The sequence below is a fragment of the Mytilus trossulus genome, chromosome 8 (assembly GCF_036588685.1).
Source record: "Mytilus trossulus isolate FHL-02 chromosome 8, PNRI_Mtr1.1.1.hap1, whole genome shotgun sequence".
NCBI lineage: Eukaryota > Metazoa > Mollusca > Bivalvia > Mytilida > Mytilidae > Mytilus > Mytilus trossulus.
In genome coordinates, this window is record NC_086380.1 from 40,660,565 (window position 1) to 40,679,828 (window position 19,264).

Genomic DNA, 19,264 nt, shown 5'->3' on the forward strand with positions numbered 1-19,264 from the left:
AAGTAGTTTGTATGCATTTAACATCCTGGAAAAAATATTTTGAAAAAAAATAATTTCCATGGTATTTTGACCCCCCTGCGGTATATTGAACCCCTACTATAGACCTTAAATTTAAAAAAATCTAGCTATTCTAACTCCTTAACATAGTAATAATACTCCAACAAGTAGTTTATATGAATTTAAAATGCTGGAAAAGATATTCGAAAAAAATAATTTCCATGGTATTTTGACCCCCCTGCGGTATATTGAACCCCCTACCATATACCTTAAATTTCAAAAATTCTTGCTATTCTGACTCCTTAACATAGTAATAATACTCCAATAAGTAGTTTATATGTATTTAAAATGCTGGAAAAGATATTAGGAAAAAAAATAATTTCCATGGTATTTTGACCCCCCTACCATAGACCTTAAATTGCAAAAAATCTAGCTATTCTAACTCCTTAACATAGTAATAATACTTCAATAAGTAGTATGTATGCATTTAACATCCTGGAAAAAATATTTTGAAGAAAAAAATATTTTCATGGTATTTTGACCCCCCTGCAGTATATTGAACCCCCTTCTATAGACCTTGATTTTCAAAAATTCAAGCTATTCTAACTCCTTAACATAGTAAAAATACTTCAATAAGTAGTTTGTATGCATTTAACATGCTGGAAGATATTTTATAGAAAAAATATTTTTGTGGTATTTTGACCTCACCCCTCCCCCTTACCATGGTATATTGAACCCCCTACTATAGACCTTGAATTTCAAAAACCCAAGCTATTCTAACTCCTTATTATAGTTTTAATACCCCAATAAGTAGTTTGTATGTATTTAACATGCTGGAAAAGATATTTTGAAAATTTTACTTAGCCATGTTATTGTACCATGGTATATTGAACCCCCTACTATACATCTAAAGGCCTTTCATGTTAAAATATCTTGCTACTGTAACTCCTTTAGATATTTATTATACTCCAATAAGTAGTATGTATTTATTTTATCAGCTTGAAAAGATGTTTTGAAAATTTTACTTTTTAGATTAACTGAGCCATGGTAATTTGACCCCCTCCCCCTTTTTTACCATGGAGAATTAAAATTTAAAAGTCTACCATTCTATATAAATATTTTTAATTTCAAAGAATTAAAGTGTCCAAGCTACATTGTTTGGTTTTAATGCTTTAAGAAGTTTTTTGAATGAAATTTTGTTGGTTAAGACTTCAGAGCGATTATACCAAGCAAATATTTTTCTTTTAACCAATCATTGAAAATTGACCTCCCCTTTTTGTATTAATGATTTTTAATATTTGATTAGCTTTTATATAATGTTAAATGTTTTATTAATCATCTAGAATGAAAAAAACAGGGGGGTTCAATTTACCATGGGGGTTCAATTTTCCATACAGGGGGGGTTCAATTTACCATGGGGGGGTTCAATTTACCATAGCGGTATTTTGACCCCGGGGTCATTTTACCATGGGGTTCAAAATACCATATGACACCGGCTTCTGATAGCCCCTAAACAATAATGTATACTAAGTCTAGTTTAGGGAATAGAGTTGTAATATCCCAGCCCTTTATAGAATGTACTTACTGGGTATGTCTCTCTGTACATGGGATAACCAGGTGTTGTGGCAGCTAGTCCATATCTTGTATGTCCCTGGGGGTCAGTTGGGTATGGGTAGCCACCAGGCCTCTGTGCTTGGGACGGACTTTGTGGTCTAGTCCTTTTATATGGAGAATTTGCGTCATGAGGGTTGCCAGATGGAGCCCTGAAATAGATAAGACATTTATTTATAACCAATCACAATAAAAAATAATCTTTTACTTAAAAATAATAAACAATTATGGCATCAATCATATTTATAGAATGATTGTTTGCTAACATTATGATTATGTTAGCACTATTTAGACATTTTTCTTCTCTTGTATTTTTTCAAACAGTATTGTTAAGAGAGAGAGAAAAGCCATATTGGAATTTTAAATGTAAAAGGACACCACTAAAGTTACAATTATTGGAGGTATAGTTTGTAGCACATGACACAGATTTCTACATAATTTTCATTTTCAGGTATCAGAAAAATGAGAATTCTAAAGTGACCTACTGTTTATAAACTTCTCAATACAAATTTCCCCTAAAAACTGATTATATTTGTGAAAAAAATCATATTTGGCAGATTGCAAAATTTGTAAAAAAGTGGAATTTTTTGGTGTACTGCAATAATTTTTTTTATAGAAATTGGTGTACTGCTAAGAAATAATATAGAAATTGGTGTACTGCTAAGAAATAATACAGAAGTACTATTTGATCTACTACAATAGAATACATGTAATAAAGCAGGGTAGTTCAGAGCATTGAAAATCATGATAAAAGTGTAACATTTGGTGTATAACAAATGTAACACAAGAGTAATAGTGCCATTTGGTGTATAACAAATGTAACACAAGAAAAACAGTGTCATTGGGTGTTTTACAAATGTAACACAAGAATTACATTGTCATTGAGTGTATTACAAATGTAACACAAGAACAACATTGTCATTAAGTTTATTACAAATATAACACTAGAATAACAGTGTCATTGAGTTTATTACAAATAAAACACAAGAATAACAGTGTCATTTTGTGTATTACAAATGTAACACTAGGTTGACATTGTCATTGGGTGTAACAAATGAATCACAAGATTACCATTGTCATTGGGTGTATTACAAATGTAATGAAAGAATAACAGTGCATTTTGTTGTTGTCAACGCCCTTAAAGACTTGGTTGGTTAGTGCAAAATTATTGATGATGAATTCCATTTCTTTTTTTCATGTTAAATAAATTTTGATTTAAGACATGCTTTTTTAAATTTTCTTTGACATGTTTGATAAAACAAATAAAAAGAATTTTCTGTTAATAAAATGTAATAAATTCTAAATCCAAGAGCTGCTAGTCAGCAAGTAACATCTTCAGGTTTCATAAAGGTTAAAATTAACAACAAAAAACAAGAGGTCTTTATACAGTCTATTTGTTATGCTTCTGTACTAAAATACACAAGAGCCAAAGTCAGACTTCGATTTTCTAAATCAAACATGAGGATTGTCAAGAAAATTAACGTCAATCATGTTTAAAAGAAACATAGATTTTCTTGACACCCTATTTACAAGTACTGTAATTGTCACAAGAATGCAATATTTGGAAAGCAGTATAATGCAGTTGTTAAGCAGGAAGTAAAATGCTAGCTGTCACGAAATTGATTGTAACATTTCATTTTATTACATCAATTCAACCTTTTTAAAGTGCAGTGACATTCTCAAGATTTCTTCATTGATTTATGTTTAAATGGAATTCAGTTGATTGAGAAGGAAAACATATAAATTCAATAAATTTTCCTTGCAATTTGAGTACAATGTTACAATGCTGCAAGCATTTCTTTCCCGTCACTGCATTAATTAACAGCGCCATAATCACAGTGTTACTCGGTAAAACATGAGAGTTTGAACAATAAGAAAGTTTAATATCTACCACTTCCTGATTAACAGGTTCACCTCCAATATGGGACATTTCTTATACTTTTGATGCTTTTAAATTTATTATCTTAAATCTTTGGCAACAATTTTGATGGATTTAAGATCATTGAATTCAGGGCTTTCACCAATTCATTTTTTTTTTATGAATACATGTACATGTATCTTTAATATATTGCATTTGTGATCAATTACTGAGTCCTCTTTAAAAATTAAGGCCAGTACATGTGTATTTCATTTCACCCAGTATTGCCCATTATTACTTGGTAAAACCCGATTTCCCCAGTAATTTCCACTGAGCCTGGCAAGACTCATAAAACCTGGGTTTTTGCCAACCCAGATCTACACCAAAGAACAATTAACTGACATCCCATTATGTACTTGATGTTGCTGCAAGTCCTACATTTTTGCAGTTACAGTTTAGGCAAATTAGAAAAAAAAATGCTTCAGTAAAAGTATATATTGGTCAATTCTTTTGTATGAGATTGATGTATGGCGTGCCTAGCCCATCCAATTTAATTTCTTATCCATTATAAATGATCATTATAGGTTTCCAATTACTCTTTAGACCTATATTTATGTTCATGCTTTGACTAGGTTTCCTGCATATAGCTTACATAATATTAATAAATTGTGGTTACAGCATAAACAACGTCATCATAATTATGTGGCTTCATATTACCTCAGGAGATCAGAAAAATAAAATTTTGAAATGAAAACCAATAGTTATAATTGCTCAATGATATTTTTGGAAAATGGGCAAACCCACAGTAAGTCTCAAGTTAATATTTAAAGTACAAATAATAGACTATTATTTGAACTTGGAATTTTTTTAATTATGGAATTTGCTTGATTTCTTGTTTTTGAAATTTTTAATAAATTTCATGTTTATTCTGTACTGAAATGTTCTGTGCTGTGCACAACACTTTCAATTACAAAGAAAATAGTATATTTTCAATAGAATGTACTGTACCAAGCACAACACTATCTAACCAAAATACATTGTATGGAAAGTGTTATTAACCTTCTAAAATATTATAATACCAAATAAACATGGAATTTATTAAAAATTTTAAACACAAGAAATTATGCAGATTCCATAATTAAAAATAATTCCAAGTTCAAGTAAAATCGCCTGTTAAATGTTCTATTCTTATTCTGTCTTCATATTTTTATAAAATTTCTGTCAACATTGACTAAAAGATCTGCTATGTCATTTGTATGTGTGGTTGTAACAAAATTGCATATAGATCCATATACATTAATATGATAAGGTAAACATGTTTTTGAAGCACTCTAAACAACATAAGATCTGAGGACAGTAAAATAAAGCACACATTTTTAAGAAATCATGTATCTTTCAGTTTGAAATATATATATTGGACCAGATTGTGTCCAAAAGTCTATTTATTAATACTGTTAAATAAAAACAGATTTCAAAACCAGAAATTGGCCATTAACATCCTCAACACCCTCATTCTCTAAATAACTAAAAACAACTACTATAGAAGATTCTGGATTCTGACTAGTGACAGTCACATGAAATGCCAGGAGAAAAAAAAGTCTTTTTTTAGATCCCATTTCTTCCCTTGTAAATCTTGATCAGTAGATAAAACACTCAAAAACCATTTTCCAGTCCAGTTCTCATTTACAATACAGAAAAAAAATCCAATTATACAAAGAAAAAGACCTGACAAATTTAGACAGGTCAGAGGGGCATCATACATTTTTTAACATTATCTATGAAAATGACCAAAATGAACGTGCCTTCCTCATTGCTCAATAGACTGACTACACCAATGGTCATAATCTAATAAAGTAGATCGTTAAATTGCTCAAAACAGAATACTGGAAATATCTACCAAATGCATAAGTTTTTATCTGCAAAAGTATTAATCTCCAACGATATCTAGTATGACGACAAGAGGACAACAGCTAAAGCCTACCTGTACCGGCCCCAGAGATAGTTATATACAGTTTGCATTGAAGGTGGCGCTGCAGACCAGGTCTGTTGTCGTGGCTGACCGTAGTTTGTGGTATTCCTGTACATTTCGTTGTAACGAAACCCAAGTTATCAATAACAAAAACTTAAACTGTTATCACAAATTTTCTCGTGGATATTAAATATATATCAAACAGATTGGAAAATTAAAACATGTTAAAATACATCATTAACCTTTCTCTAACTCAACAAAATAAATAACATATAACAAGACACTTTGATCAGAGAAAATGTATAAAGGCACATTTGATTTCTCTTCGTTAAATCTTTCGATGACATAATATTCGTCAAATTTAATTACAGTTTTGCTCTTTCATCAGTGTTCAGTTTTCACGATAGTTTTCTTGATTTTAACAGCATTAAACACACTTATAATCTTTAATCCCAATTTTAGAACAATTTGACGGATTAATTGTATCTTTCTAGTGCTGAAGATAAGATGGAGGAATCGTTGCAGTCTATATATATAAATTGAAATAGATTCTAATTGAAATCAACGATTCCAATCAGGAATTTAAAGCAGAACTAATCTGTCAACAATTTTTGAAATTTTGAGTTAAATTTTGAAATGATTAATTTCATAGGGGAATTGGAAAAAAAAATATTAACTTTATAAAATAGAATGATAATCTAAACTTAAAAATGTTTATCAAGCATAGATGCAATAAGGTAAATAATATATAAATAGATAATTACTGTTTATTTATGAATTCTCTAAAATATACTTAATTGAGCATTCCAGTTTATTAAAATTTGTAAATTTTGAAGCTGATGTTGAAAAACTGCCGATGAAGGTAGCAGTCAATTTGTCTAATTCACATCAACAATTAAAGACCACCAAACCAATACAATATGACTACACAATTAACTGAAGCCAATAACGAAAATCATGAAAATGAAATCTTGACATATTCTCTATTTTATGATTTAAAACCAATAAGATGTAAATTCATGACTTTTCCCTGCTGTGTATTAATTCCAAGTTACTATTTCTGTCCAGAATATATTCTTTGGTTCTCACAAGGACAAGTGCTCTACAAAGACAATCAGTCTAATCAATTTGTCTTCATCACATAACATTTCGAATTGAATGAGTTTCCAAGATTCTGGATTATACTTTCTACTGCAGAAGAATTTAATTCAAATTATGAATTCAGTAGAAACTAACGAATTAACCCAGTTCGTGACTTGAATTATATATTTCTTCATTTCACAAAAATTTCAACATTCACTAAAGTGCATGCGTGATAATAATTTGCAGCCAAAAATCGTCAAAGAAATTTAAAGTATAGTATTCGACACTGAAATGCATCCATTCTTATCCTTAATTTCTTTAAACAACAACCACATATATTCCTAACACAGCATACATCCCAATAAATATTCTTGTCATGATTCACATGGTAAATGTTAATATATAAATATACAATTCACAAAGGTACAAAAAAAATAATAAGACTTTCCACAGTTTTTTCAACGTGTAAAAGGCAGCTGATGACAGTTCTGTCCATAATTAGATATCTGTCCAGGTGCTTCGACCAGGTGATAATCTATCGCTAATTAAACGGATCACATGACACATCTAATGGTCAGTCGTTAGACTCTAATTACAAACTATATATGAATATAGATATAAGATTATTATATCACAAAAAAATCAATATCATTTTTTTTTCTCGAAATAAATGCCAGATTTTTGTACTTTTCCACCTCAACTTCCCACAGAACTGTCAAAAGATGTCAATATTTGTCATAAAAGATACCTCCAGACTGCAGCATGCAATAGAAAGCGTCAAATTGATCAACTCAAATAGGCTTCAATTCATTTCCATACAAGATCTATCACTACATATCTTTCTAATTAAAAATTTGCATCGTAAATTCGTAATCCTTTTTCAGACAATACGGAATATTTATAAGATTCCTGGATTTTAACAAATCAAACCAAATTTAATCTCCGCTATTCATAATTTATTACGTTATATAATACAATGATGTAAATGTACCCAGAATAAGAACTGGCAGTAGCTCATCACAATTATACAGTTCTATAAAAATCATATTTCCTTGATGAAATTATTACTTTAAGATGTCATTTGGCCTTAATCATGTACAAAATTAATTGGAGTATTCCGTTTCATGCACAAAATTTGTTGCTTCCTTTTTAACAGTATTGAAAATTGATAAAATCAAAGAAGATCTTAATTTATCTAATAATAAAGTTTTTTTTACTTCAGTGGAATGACACAATGAGTGGAGCCAACTCTCAAGAAGGTGAAGCATGCTGTAATATTTGAATATCAGGTCAATTAACACTAAAGCGATTGCATTTGTTAAGGGACATAACTCTAGAAAAGTAAAAGTGACACCACCAAATTCAAAAAAAAATTTGAATGCGAGATGCGATGGAATTTTAGAAGATGAATATAGACTAAAAAGTGTTTGACTGATAGAAAAAAATTGTGCTCAGCATGGTGTAGAATTCATAACATTTGGTTGAGGCAAACTAAAGTTCCAGAATAGGAACGAAAAATTCAGCAATTTCTCAACTTGTAAAGGGACATAAATCTAGAATGGTAAGCGACGCCACCAAAACTAATAAGTTGATCTGTGTTATACTCCTTCAAGCAACAGTGACATTAAAATATTAAAACCATACTGTAAATCCAGAAATTATTGTGTGCACTTCGTTATAATTGCTATTTTATCATTTTAGAATTAACTGCGATTTTTATTTATACGATTTTAAGAAAAATTTGGTTTAATTCATATTAAAGATTTCAGAATGTCAGTTTAAATTATTACGTTTACAGCTCTGTCGCATTTTCGCAATAATAAAAACATCGCAATAATTTCTTAATTAACAGTATCTAAAAAATTTCAGTTTTCAACCTCTCATTTTGGGGGCTATGGAAATGTTTGGTAATGGGACTTCTTTGCTGATGATTGATTTTTGATTGATTACTGTCCAGTAGCAAATATTTCATTCTAGTATGATAGAGATAAGTCACAAAGAAAGGGAAATTTGTTTATGTGAATTAGACCTATGAGTCATGAGAATTATTTAATAGAAATAGAAAAGTGATCTTCAATAAAGAGATGCTAATGTATTTTCTTCAATGCCAACATACTGTTCTCAGATAGCTTAAAGGAAAATTATACTTTGTCTAAGAACATGAAACTTTACCTGATTGAAGTTGTTATTCTACAAGGTTAATTTGTTAACATTATACACATGACAAATAACAGCAATTTATTTAATTTCTTTTTTTCAGTTTTATATTTCTATACTCTGTATAAAATATCAATGAGTATAAATTCAAGTACTGGTATCAAATTTCTTATATTATAATTTAAGGTGGTGTACCTAACACTACAGGGAGATAACTCGGTAAAATCACCTAAACGTTTTAATGACGATGTGTTGTGAAGGGATATTAAGCTTCTCAATGATCAAAATTAGTTCTTGTCAAACTGCTATATAAACAGTGTAATTTTGCTTGGTTCAAATTTTTTGAAAGTTTTATATTTTTAATTGTCAAAGGGTCAAAGTAAATACTTCGCCAAAATTTTATGAAAATTAAACGAGACAAATTAATTTTAGTGAAAGTGTTGGGTACCACCTAAGATTGTGTACAAGAAGATGTGTTCTTGTGAATTGTCATTCTGACACGCTATCAGCTAAAGTTTATTAACTTAGTTTATCTGTTGACTGAAGGCATATACAGAAACAGTATGTACATGGAGATGCCAACAATTATTACATGCCATCACACCTCCCCTAAATTATTCACTGTGGGCCTTGTACTCTACTATTTTCTGTATTTTGTGGCGAAGAACAAAGGCTAAAATCTGTGCAATCTTTTTTTTACCTTTACTGAGATGTTTAAAACAAGAAAAAGAAGCATTTTTTTAAACAAGAACTATTAAAATTTATATAAGAAAAAAAAAATTATATAGCCCAAGGCTTCAATTCTCCACTCTGAATTTTTTTTATTCAGAATTTAATAAGAACATCTATATTTCCTTTAATCATGTTAATTGGCTCAGCTTATGCTTAATTCTATTGTGTTTTCCTTTTGTTGCCAGTTTAAGTATAAAAATTTCCAGATCGTGACTTTAGATGACTATCAAATAAATTGAAATAAACAGATATCATACATTAACCAGGGATCATAATTCTCTTTATTACCATGTAATTATTTATTGATATAAGTAGTATAAGCATATAAGAGTACATATTTGTATCTCAGGTCTTATCAACTGCCGTTCACCATATTACATTTTCAACATGTGTATATATTTGGAACTTCTCTGAGTTTTTTTCTAGGCAAAGCAAATTGCACAATATTTTCAATAAATTCATAAAAGTATTTATCTCAAAAACATACTTTTGACAAAATAATATTAAATTCTAGTATTTGTTTTCTTCATGTTTTTCCTGCAGTAAAAAGCATTTAAGGTGGTACCTAACACTACAGGGAGATAACTCTGTAAAATCAGCAAAACGTTTTAATTATGTTGAGTTGTTAAGGGAATATTAAGCTTTTCAATGATCAAAATAAGTGTTTGTCAAACTGCTATATAACCAGTGTAATTTTTCTGATTAAACAATTAATGGTTCAAATTTTTTGAAATTTTTATATTTTTGTCAAAGGGTCAACGTAAATACTTTGCCAAATTGTAAGAAAATTAAAAGAGCCAAATTAATTTAAGTTAAGGTGTTGGGTACTTCTGTAATGATTTTGGATAATAAAAATGATAGTGTTAAGGACGAGCAGGACATTTCGTCACATGATGTTTTGATTTGTCACGTGATTGTCATGGTAAATATAGCCTTAGTAAAACTATTACAGATTCAACCACTCCCAGCAGTGGCAGATCCAGAACTTTTTACAAGGGGAGAGAACCCACTGACTACTACATGAAGGGAAACCACTCCAATGATTCACTAAATCATCATCAAAATATTACCTATAAAAGGGATCCCTGGCTCCCCTGGTCCCCGCCTTAATCCACCTCTGATTCAACTGAGTATGTTTCATTTAACTCTTTTCCAACAACTAGTCAGGAGACATATATATTTGGAAATTTTTAAAATGTGCCCCCTACAAAAAATGTAAGTCAATTGCCTGTGAACACTGCCATGATATAGCTTATAGAGTATGAAAGTGGCATTAAACACCAAAAAACAATCAACAAATAATCCTTCGTTTTCCATAATAGCTTTTTAATTATAATTATATAACCCATTATTATTTTAGAACAAGTTAATATAAAAAAGAAGATGTGGTATGATTGCCAATGAGACAACTATCCACAAAAGACCAAAATGACACAGACATTAAAACTAAAGGTCACCGTACAGCGTTCAACGTTACAATGAGCAAAGGCCATACAGCATAGTCAGCTATAAAAACTCTCTCAAATATGTTAAAGCATAACATTTTATAGTTTATATATTCCTGATATTCAAACACCATGTACGTGGTTTATGCTAGCAATTACAAAGCTCTTTCTCATTCACCACCAGACATCATTTCAATACCAAAATTACGTCTTTACAAACTCTATTACAAAAACATACTAAAATTTCAAAGCTTTTCATCAAAGACATCTCACAACTTCTTTTGTATATCTCTAGTTATAAACAACACCCTTGTTTCTTAGGTAGAATCAATATCGCCATGGCAACCAAGATAATGACAAAAAAAGATATAAAAAGACAAAAAAAAGTTTTAATTGTATAAACTGAGATCAAAGCCAAATATAGACATTCCCTTCAGAAATGAATCAATATTTTCTTCCTTACTTTAAGAATTAGGACAAAAGATGACAAGAACAGAAACATGAAAACAATGCCACCAAACTCCTGACATGTTTCTCGGATTAGGAGGCTTAAACGAGGTGATTATCTTTACAGAAAGAATTTCAGATCGTTTTTCACCAACAGATTAGTGCTTGCTTTTGATAAATAGAAAAATAACATTGAAATTTAAGACAAGAGCTATAAAAAAAAACACTGATTCTCACGTTATCAAAATATGATATGTTTTCTCCATGTTCATTGTTTCACATGTAGATAATAGAATGTCATAAAGGGTATTCAATGTTTTCCATCCATTGGTCAGTCGGTCTGACAATTCATCAGGCAGACATCTCTTTTTTCATTCCATTTTTTCAATCATACTTACCAAAGTGACAGGGAAATCATCTCATATTGTTAAATTACATTCCCTCAATATCATATATTATATATATATAATAATTTCTGTTTATTTCAATTATAAATTCATTTGATATTCAATGTTTTGTTTATGAGGAACTAAAGGCATATAAAAATATAATCAATTTCTATATATATACATAAATAATTTCAAAATCGTGATGAAAACAACTATCTGTTATTATAAGGCCTGACTTGGGATTTTAAAAAACTAATTGATTGTTTGTTGATTTTAACGCCATTTTCAGGCCTCTGATCTATGTCAAAGTGGCCACTTATTATTGGTAGAGGAGGACTGAGTGCCCAGAAAGATCCACTGACCTTTGGTAGTAAACTGGTCAATTATAATCAGAGTTGACCACAATTTGCCATTAACAGGGATCACATTAAAACTTCAGAATTAACAAATCTAACCTAGAAGTAGTAACACCAATCAGACACCGAGACCCCCAATGAACTTTTCAATGATAATGATAAGTTCAACTTTTTTTGTTTTGTTCAGTCAATAGAAATAATGTCATACTGTAAATTCAGAAATTAATGCGAGGTTTTTATTATTGCAAAAAATGCGACTGAGTTGTAAACGCAATAATTTAAACTCACATTTTGAAATATTTTATATGAATTTAACAGGATTTTTCTCAAAATCGTAAAAATAAAAATTGCATTTAAGTCTAAAATGAGAAAGTCGCAATAATAAATGCACGCAATAATTTCTGAATTTACAGTAGATGTAAATACAAATTTACTTCTGCCAAAAGTAGTACTTTGGTGATAGAAAACTTTGTTTCTGAAGGCAAGATGCAGATCCACTTTTTTATTTTTATTTTTCTAGAGGTAGATGCATGCAGGATTAGAATAAACATGATTTATCTCCCTTTTTTCCATTTTGAAATCTTTACAAAAAGAAACAGTGAAACAAATATATTAAACTAATCAACGGCTATATCAAAGAAACAAAATGCATGTGTACACTAGTCTGCATGCATAAAAAATGTAAAAATAACCACAATACAGGGTCTAATGGTATTATTAATGTAAATGTACAAAAATGATTCCATATTTTTAGAAAAATCAAACAGATAAAAGTACTTGACCCTGTGTTCACACATAAAATTGCCTTAATTCTAACACAAATTGCAATGCGAGTCAAATTAACATTACTGTTCTAACAACTTTCCTTTAAATTTGCATTTATATCAATATATAAATCATGCTAATTATAATTTAGTTGAATTACATGTATGCAAAGGAAAGAATAACAAACTGGACTCATGACAAAAATGGTCCCCTAATTTTATGTTTTTCTGGGTATGTACTAACCAGAGTATTAACAGTTTACAGTATTTTAAACCTATGATTTATAAGTGGAAAAGTTCATTTGAATTTGAAAAACCAACAAAAAATGTGACAACAAAGAGCTGATGACTGACTAATGAATTGTCAGACCGACTGACCAAAGGATGGAAAACATTAAATACCCTTTAAAATTTTAATGAAACTTGACAACTGTTCTAAATTTTTTATAAAATGTCAAGATGTTGTGAGAACATGATAATTATCACATATATATACCATGAATTTAATAGTGGGATACATGTGTAAATAAATCAAAGTGATGGATATCACTCATGGAAAGATTAGAACAGTAGTTTAAATTATTTCATATTAAGGTATGGTGGGGAAAAATGAACATATATAAAACACTATTGCTGAAAATTGCATTTACAGCAGGTCTTAAGAAGGAAACTTGCTTTTCCAGTATGAGGATAAATGAGCTCAAATCAAATAATATGAGTCTCTAAATTTGCACAGTTTTATTTAAACTACAGTTTATATCTAATCGAAATTATGTTGCCGGTTCTGAACATGTTTCAAGAAAACAAAAAAATGCAAAAATTCTTCTAGTAAATGATACCAAATATCCTTGTAAGACATAAATTCAACAAAAATAATCTAAAAATGTTGTTTTGGGGAATTTTGTAAGTTGAAACAGAGATTATATGGCATTGAAAATTAAAAGTTTTAGAGTGCCTTTTGATCAAATTTTAATGTATTTTTCAACACAGGGCATTTTCAATTTTATTTTTCAACGTAAACTAATTAAAAAACTAATTTTATTGAAATGTGGATTCTTTCTTGTCAGATTGCAAAAATATATATTTACTTCTAATAAAAATTCAAATGACTAAAATAGACATAAAGATTGATGGGAAAAAAACTAATAAACAATGGTTTGTTATAATTAAAAGTATATAGATTTTAAAACTGTTTCAAGCCAATTCCTGATAAAAAAAGTGAACTAATCTAAATTGTTGATTAGTTACAGATATTTATTGGAAATTTAACAAGTAAATTATAGGCCATACTTTTAAAATTATGGCCTATAATTTACTTGTTAAATTTCCAATAAATATCTGTAACTAATCAACAATTTAGATTAGTTCACTTTTTTTATCAGGAATTGGCTTGAAGAATTACTTTATGTAATGTAGATCAAAAGTAATTGGCAATACATAAATCTATCATCCTTATAAATATCAAACAAATAATACACACATTTGTGTAATCAATTATGAGGTCAAATACTTGTGTATTAAGAATTAGATGCATATTGTAGTGGTCTGTATAATTATGTAAGACTAAGGTTGATAGGTGATGTGGTCAATTTGATTGGCAGTTTAGGAGGTGGGGCATTGTAATTAAAGGTACACCTTGTCTCTGATTGTTTAGTGATAATGACAGTTGTCAATCATACTAGTTGAATCAATACCCACTTACCTAATCAAAATGTTTTTAAAAAAGCCTGCACATCAACACACCTTAATGACATACATTCTTGAATGAATTGCTCCAATAATATACCCATTTTTTTTCAATTTATTTGTGTATTATGTGCACATACATGAGAACTATAGGGAACTATATTTTAGTGTGAATACATTTAGTAACAGTAGCTAACCTGTCCTGTTGTTAGGGAGGGTGGTGCCTAAGTAAAGATTTAGAACAAGTTCTAATCTTTCCAAAAAACAATATAATTTATGTGTGAAAACATATACTGTAAATTCAGAACTTATTCATGTTATTGACATGTTTTTATAATTGGAAAAAAATGTGACAGGGTTAAATTAGCAATCATTTTAACTTGCATTCTAAAATATTTTATATGAATTGAACAGGATTTTTTTAATATTGCAAAAATTAAAATCACATCTTAGTCTAAAATGACAAAATTGTAATAATAAATGCACGCAATAATTTTTGAATTTACAGTAGTTGGACTACAATGTCATGATGCTTGAAGTTGAAAGGAAGCCTGAAGGATATATTTGATTGCATGTGTAAGTACAGATTAAAAATATTTACCAAAACTGGTGAGCATGTTTTGAACATATATACTAAGTGATCTAATTAATACAAATAAAATTTAAAGATGTCATGTGACTTCATTGTATGCTCATCTTCAAAATTAACAGATACATGTACTGAACATCTTTTTTTTTTGGGGGGGGGGGGGGGGGGGGGGGGGCAGACAACAAATCTATAGTCATAAAGGGAAATGCAAATTATAACTCCTAATAGAATAGGAGTCAAGTTGGTCAATAGACTTTTGGTTACTCTTGATCATTAACTAACAATTAAGCTCTGTAACTATTTGAAGAGTGCATGGAAAGCTACATCTGATATTATTGGTTAGCTACAACATGTATGTTATTAATTTATTGTATTGTTCTCTGTTACCAGTCTTTTGTCACATTATGTATATATTATGTATTGCCATAGCATGTTCTATATGCTTTTACAAATCAACTATTAATTTTTGTTTGCAGTTCTGTATTTTATCTTTTTTAATAATAGTCAAAATTCATTTGTGTTTGGTGGTGTGACTGGTCACTTAGAAAAATTGAAGATATAACCACTAAACAAAACACAAAAGTTCTTAATATTTATGTTACTTACTTATTTTTCCAAAAGGGGAGGTTACTCTTATAAATATTACAAGATGAACAGGTCTGCCACAGATTTCTTATTTTGACAAGAAGAAAATAGATCCAATGTAAAAAGAGAGATAACTCATGTTAATTGGATTCCTATTTCAACAAGAATGCCCTACTTGCACTATCATTTTCTATGTTAAGTAGAAAGATCATATCATACATGTACATTTGTAGGTTACATGTGTACTAAGTTTCAAGTGGATTGGAATTCAACTTTATCAAAAACTACCTTGACAAAATATTTTAACCTGAAGCACAACAATCAGGACGGACGGACGAACCAACCCACATACCAGAAAACATAATGCCCCTCTACTATTGTAGGTGGGGCATAAAAAGTAGAGATTGAATCTGACAAGTTGAGCCCCTGACTGATTATAAGTACTGGAGTACAATCTATTGATAATGCCAGTAATATTAGCATCTTGAAAAATATTTAATTTCTGATTTGCACCAGCTTTTACATTTTCTTTTAATTGTAATCAGTTTTAATCAAAATTCTGATTTATGCAAGTCAATATTGGACATTCAAATTATGTCCAATGTACACATGTCATATATCATTATAAATCACAATACATTGTTTCAATTTGAATAACTCACCACTAAATATACATTGGTACCTGACTGGTTAATACCTTGTATGAATCTGTATAGTGATAATGTTAAATTTCATGATATCTTTCTAGGTCCCCCTGTGATTTTTCAGGGTGATATATATTTAACTCTGAAATAGCTCTCTTGTTATTCATACATCATGTATATTCATTTGATAACAAGAATGTGTCCCCAGTACACAGATGCCCCATCCACACTTTCATTTTTTATGTTCAGCGGACCATGAAAATGGGTGAAAATCTCTTATTTGGCATTAAAATTATAAAGATCATATCATATGGCAAATGTGTACTAAGTTTCAAGTTGATTGGACTTCAACTTTATCAAAAGCAATCTCAACTAAAAACTTTAACCTGAAGCGAGACAGACAGACAGATGAAAGGATGAAGGAACAGAGGGACTCACAGATCAGAAACTGGTTCAAATTCATGCTTGATGTTCTCACTACCCCAATATGGAAATGTGTAGCTAGTCTCAGACTCGTCATTCTGTGTCCACACTTGTTATGAAGCATGAACTACACATTTGGTATATTTTTACAAAAACTTGATAAAATGGAATTAAACAATAAGACTGTTGAATGGGAACAGTGTGAGCCAAAAACTTGATACAATGCAATTAAACAATAAGACTGTTGAATGGGAACAGTGTGAGCCAAAACCTTGCCTTCTGGGTTTAGTTATATTAAGATTTTTCCTAAAACATCTTTAAGGTACACAAGGTACATGTATGTGTAGATAAGTGAGGGGGCTAAATAAAAATTGATTGAGTATTTTTGATGATTTGCCAAAATGCAGTTTGTATCATGCTTTTGTCAAAAGTAAAAATAGAAATTACTGGTTATGGGTCAAGTTTTTTTTAACAAAATATATAAGTTGTGCAAAATAGTGTACAGATTATACACAGAAAAACTGATTTTGTGTGATAAAAAGAAAACTCTACAATAGAATTTTCAGGTAAAATATTAGAAGATACATCATGTACATGTACCTCTAGAACTGCTAGAAAATTAAAGTTGTCACGTCATAGGACCTGTTTTCTTGCTACAAAAACATAAATGGTAAGATGCAGTAAGGTGAAAGTCTTTGATTTTTGTTGAAGGCCACGCTGTGACTTTGATCATATTGATATGACAAACCACAATACAAGTGTACTGTACTTGTTCATGATGTTGTTCCTTTGTTTTTTTTTGTTACTTTGGCTCTGCTTACATGTACTGACTTTGTATCAGACATGGATACCCTATAGCTTTTCTTCTATATCAAATACACTATACATTCCCTTATCATAGAACTTTACATCATCTGAGTTTTCTTCCCTAGTATGGTAATTTTGATGAAAAACAATGAATCAAATAAAATTACAGTGTTTTCTGTTTTTTGTAAAAACTATTGTAAAAATAAGATAAAGTTTTACTCATTTAATCAAATCAAAGCGCTGTAAGCACTGTAGGCAGCTAACCAAAAACCAAGGCAAACATAATTATGAAAACTGTGGCAATGTTGCTTCAACTTTTTTTTAAAGATTTAAAAGAACTAACATTAAACATTCATATATAATTTTGCATTTATGTTCATTTAATGAATTAAACATTACAGCAAATAATTCATATTTTATCAAGGTTTTCAATAGCAACCCACATGACCATGAAAGGTCATGAGTCTTTCATGAATCAGCAGTGGTACAAATTTGCAATGATTGCAGTTCTTCTACTTGATTGTAATTGTTCGTATTAGTCGACTGTTAGTAGTAAGTTGACTTTAGTACGAGCTTGTAAAAGTATGAATGGACTTGCTTCCCTGGAAAGAAAACTGAGTTTGTGTTTTACAGTACAAAAGTTATGAGACACAAATCAGACAAATGTTTACTACTACAGGGATCAATGAAGAGGTCTGACTGACCTGTCCATAGTAAATGTAAATGAATCCCACCTTCATCCCAAGTCCATGAGGTCTAAGTTTGAAATAAAATGACAGGTGTTAGGGTCTAGCAAAGTGATATGCATATATGTGTCGCCTATGAGATTGACCTTGTATGTCATTTAATCTTTTTGAAATGAAAAACAGGAATGAATATGGTTTAGGCGTTGGTATCTAAATCTTTTACAAGTTCTCAAAACACACACAAGAGAGTGTGGGGTGACCCTACGGACTACCCCTATTTTTCATTTGATTTTTTATATTGTCCCATACATGAATATACATGTATATGTTTTATGGGTGGGGATCTCGACTGTTATCAAGTTTTCAAACAGGAGGGATGGGGGACCCCAGTGACTTCCCCTATATTTCATTTGATTTGTTATATTGTCCAATACATGAATACTGTGAATGTACTTTTGTTCGTGGGGTACCAATTTTCGTGGATGACTTTATCCACGAATTAAAGTGTCCAACGAAATAAAACAACCGTTCTTCAAATCAAGACATGGAAAGATCCCCATCAGTAGGTTTGGCTACTGATATGGTCTAGAGAATATACATGTATAGAATATCGCTAAATCTGAGAATACTTTAATAGCAGTCAGAGAACTACAACAGCATGCAGGATTATACCCATTTAATCTTTAATAAAATAAACTGTACAACATTTTGATCTTTAAAGTTTTAATTTATATATTATTCAAAGTCTCATGCCCACAAGACTGGAAAAGAAAGTAGGTTTCTGCGCAGATGCAGGGATTTAAAAAGTCTGAAAAAAAAGTGTTATCGATTTTGAGTTCATCATGTTCATTAGAAGAATGAAAATTATGGGAAATTTTCACAAATTTTATTAAAAAAAAAAAAAAAAAATTCTACTGTAATTTGGGACTTAGTCCCAATGTAATAATATTCATGACAATAAGTCAATAACCCAAAACAGCAAAATTTCTTTAAAATTACCAGATTAGGGGCAGCAACCCAACAACGGGTTGTCTGA

General features: G+C 30.1%; 1 protein-coding gene across 1 annotated transcript in view; it reads right to left on the bottom strand.

Annotated features, from left to right (window-relative positions):
- The window catches only part of LOC134727662 (nuclear receptor corepressor 1-like), a 57,862-nt gene extending 52,229 nt beyond the window's left edge, over positions 1-5,633 (bottom strand). Inside the window, exons 1-2 of the mRNA XM_063592043.1 lie at positions 5,448-5,633; positions 1,583-1,760 (exon numbers count right to left, since the gene is read on the bottom strand). Coding sequence (XP_063448113.1) covers positions 1,583-1,760; positions 5,448-5,551 — 282 coding nt within the window. The 5' untranslated portion in view covers positions 5,552-5,633. The remainder of the gene's footprint in view (positions 1-1,582; positions 1,761-5,447) is intronic.
- Positions 5,634-19,264: the final 13,631 nt, after the last annotated feature.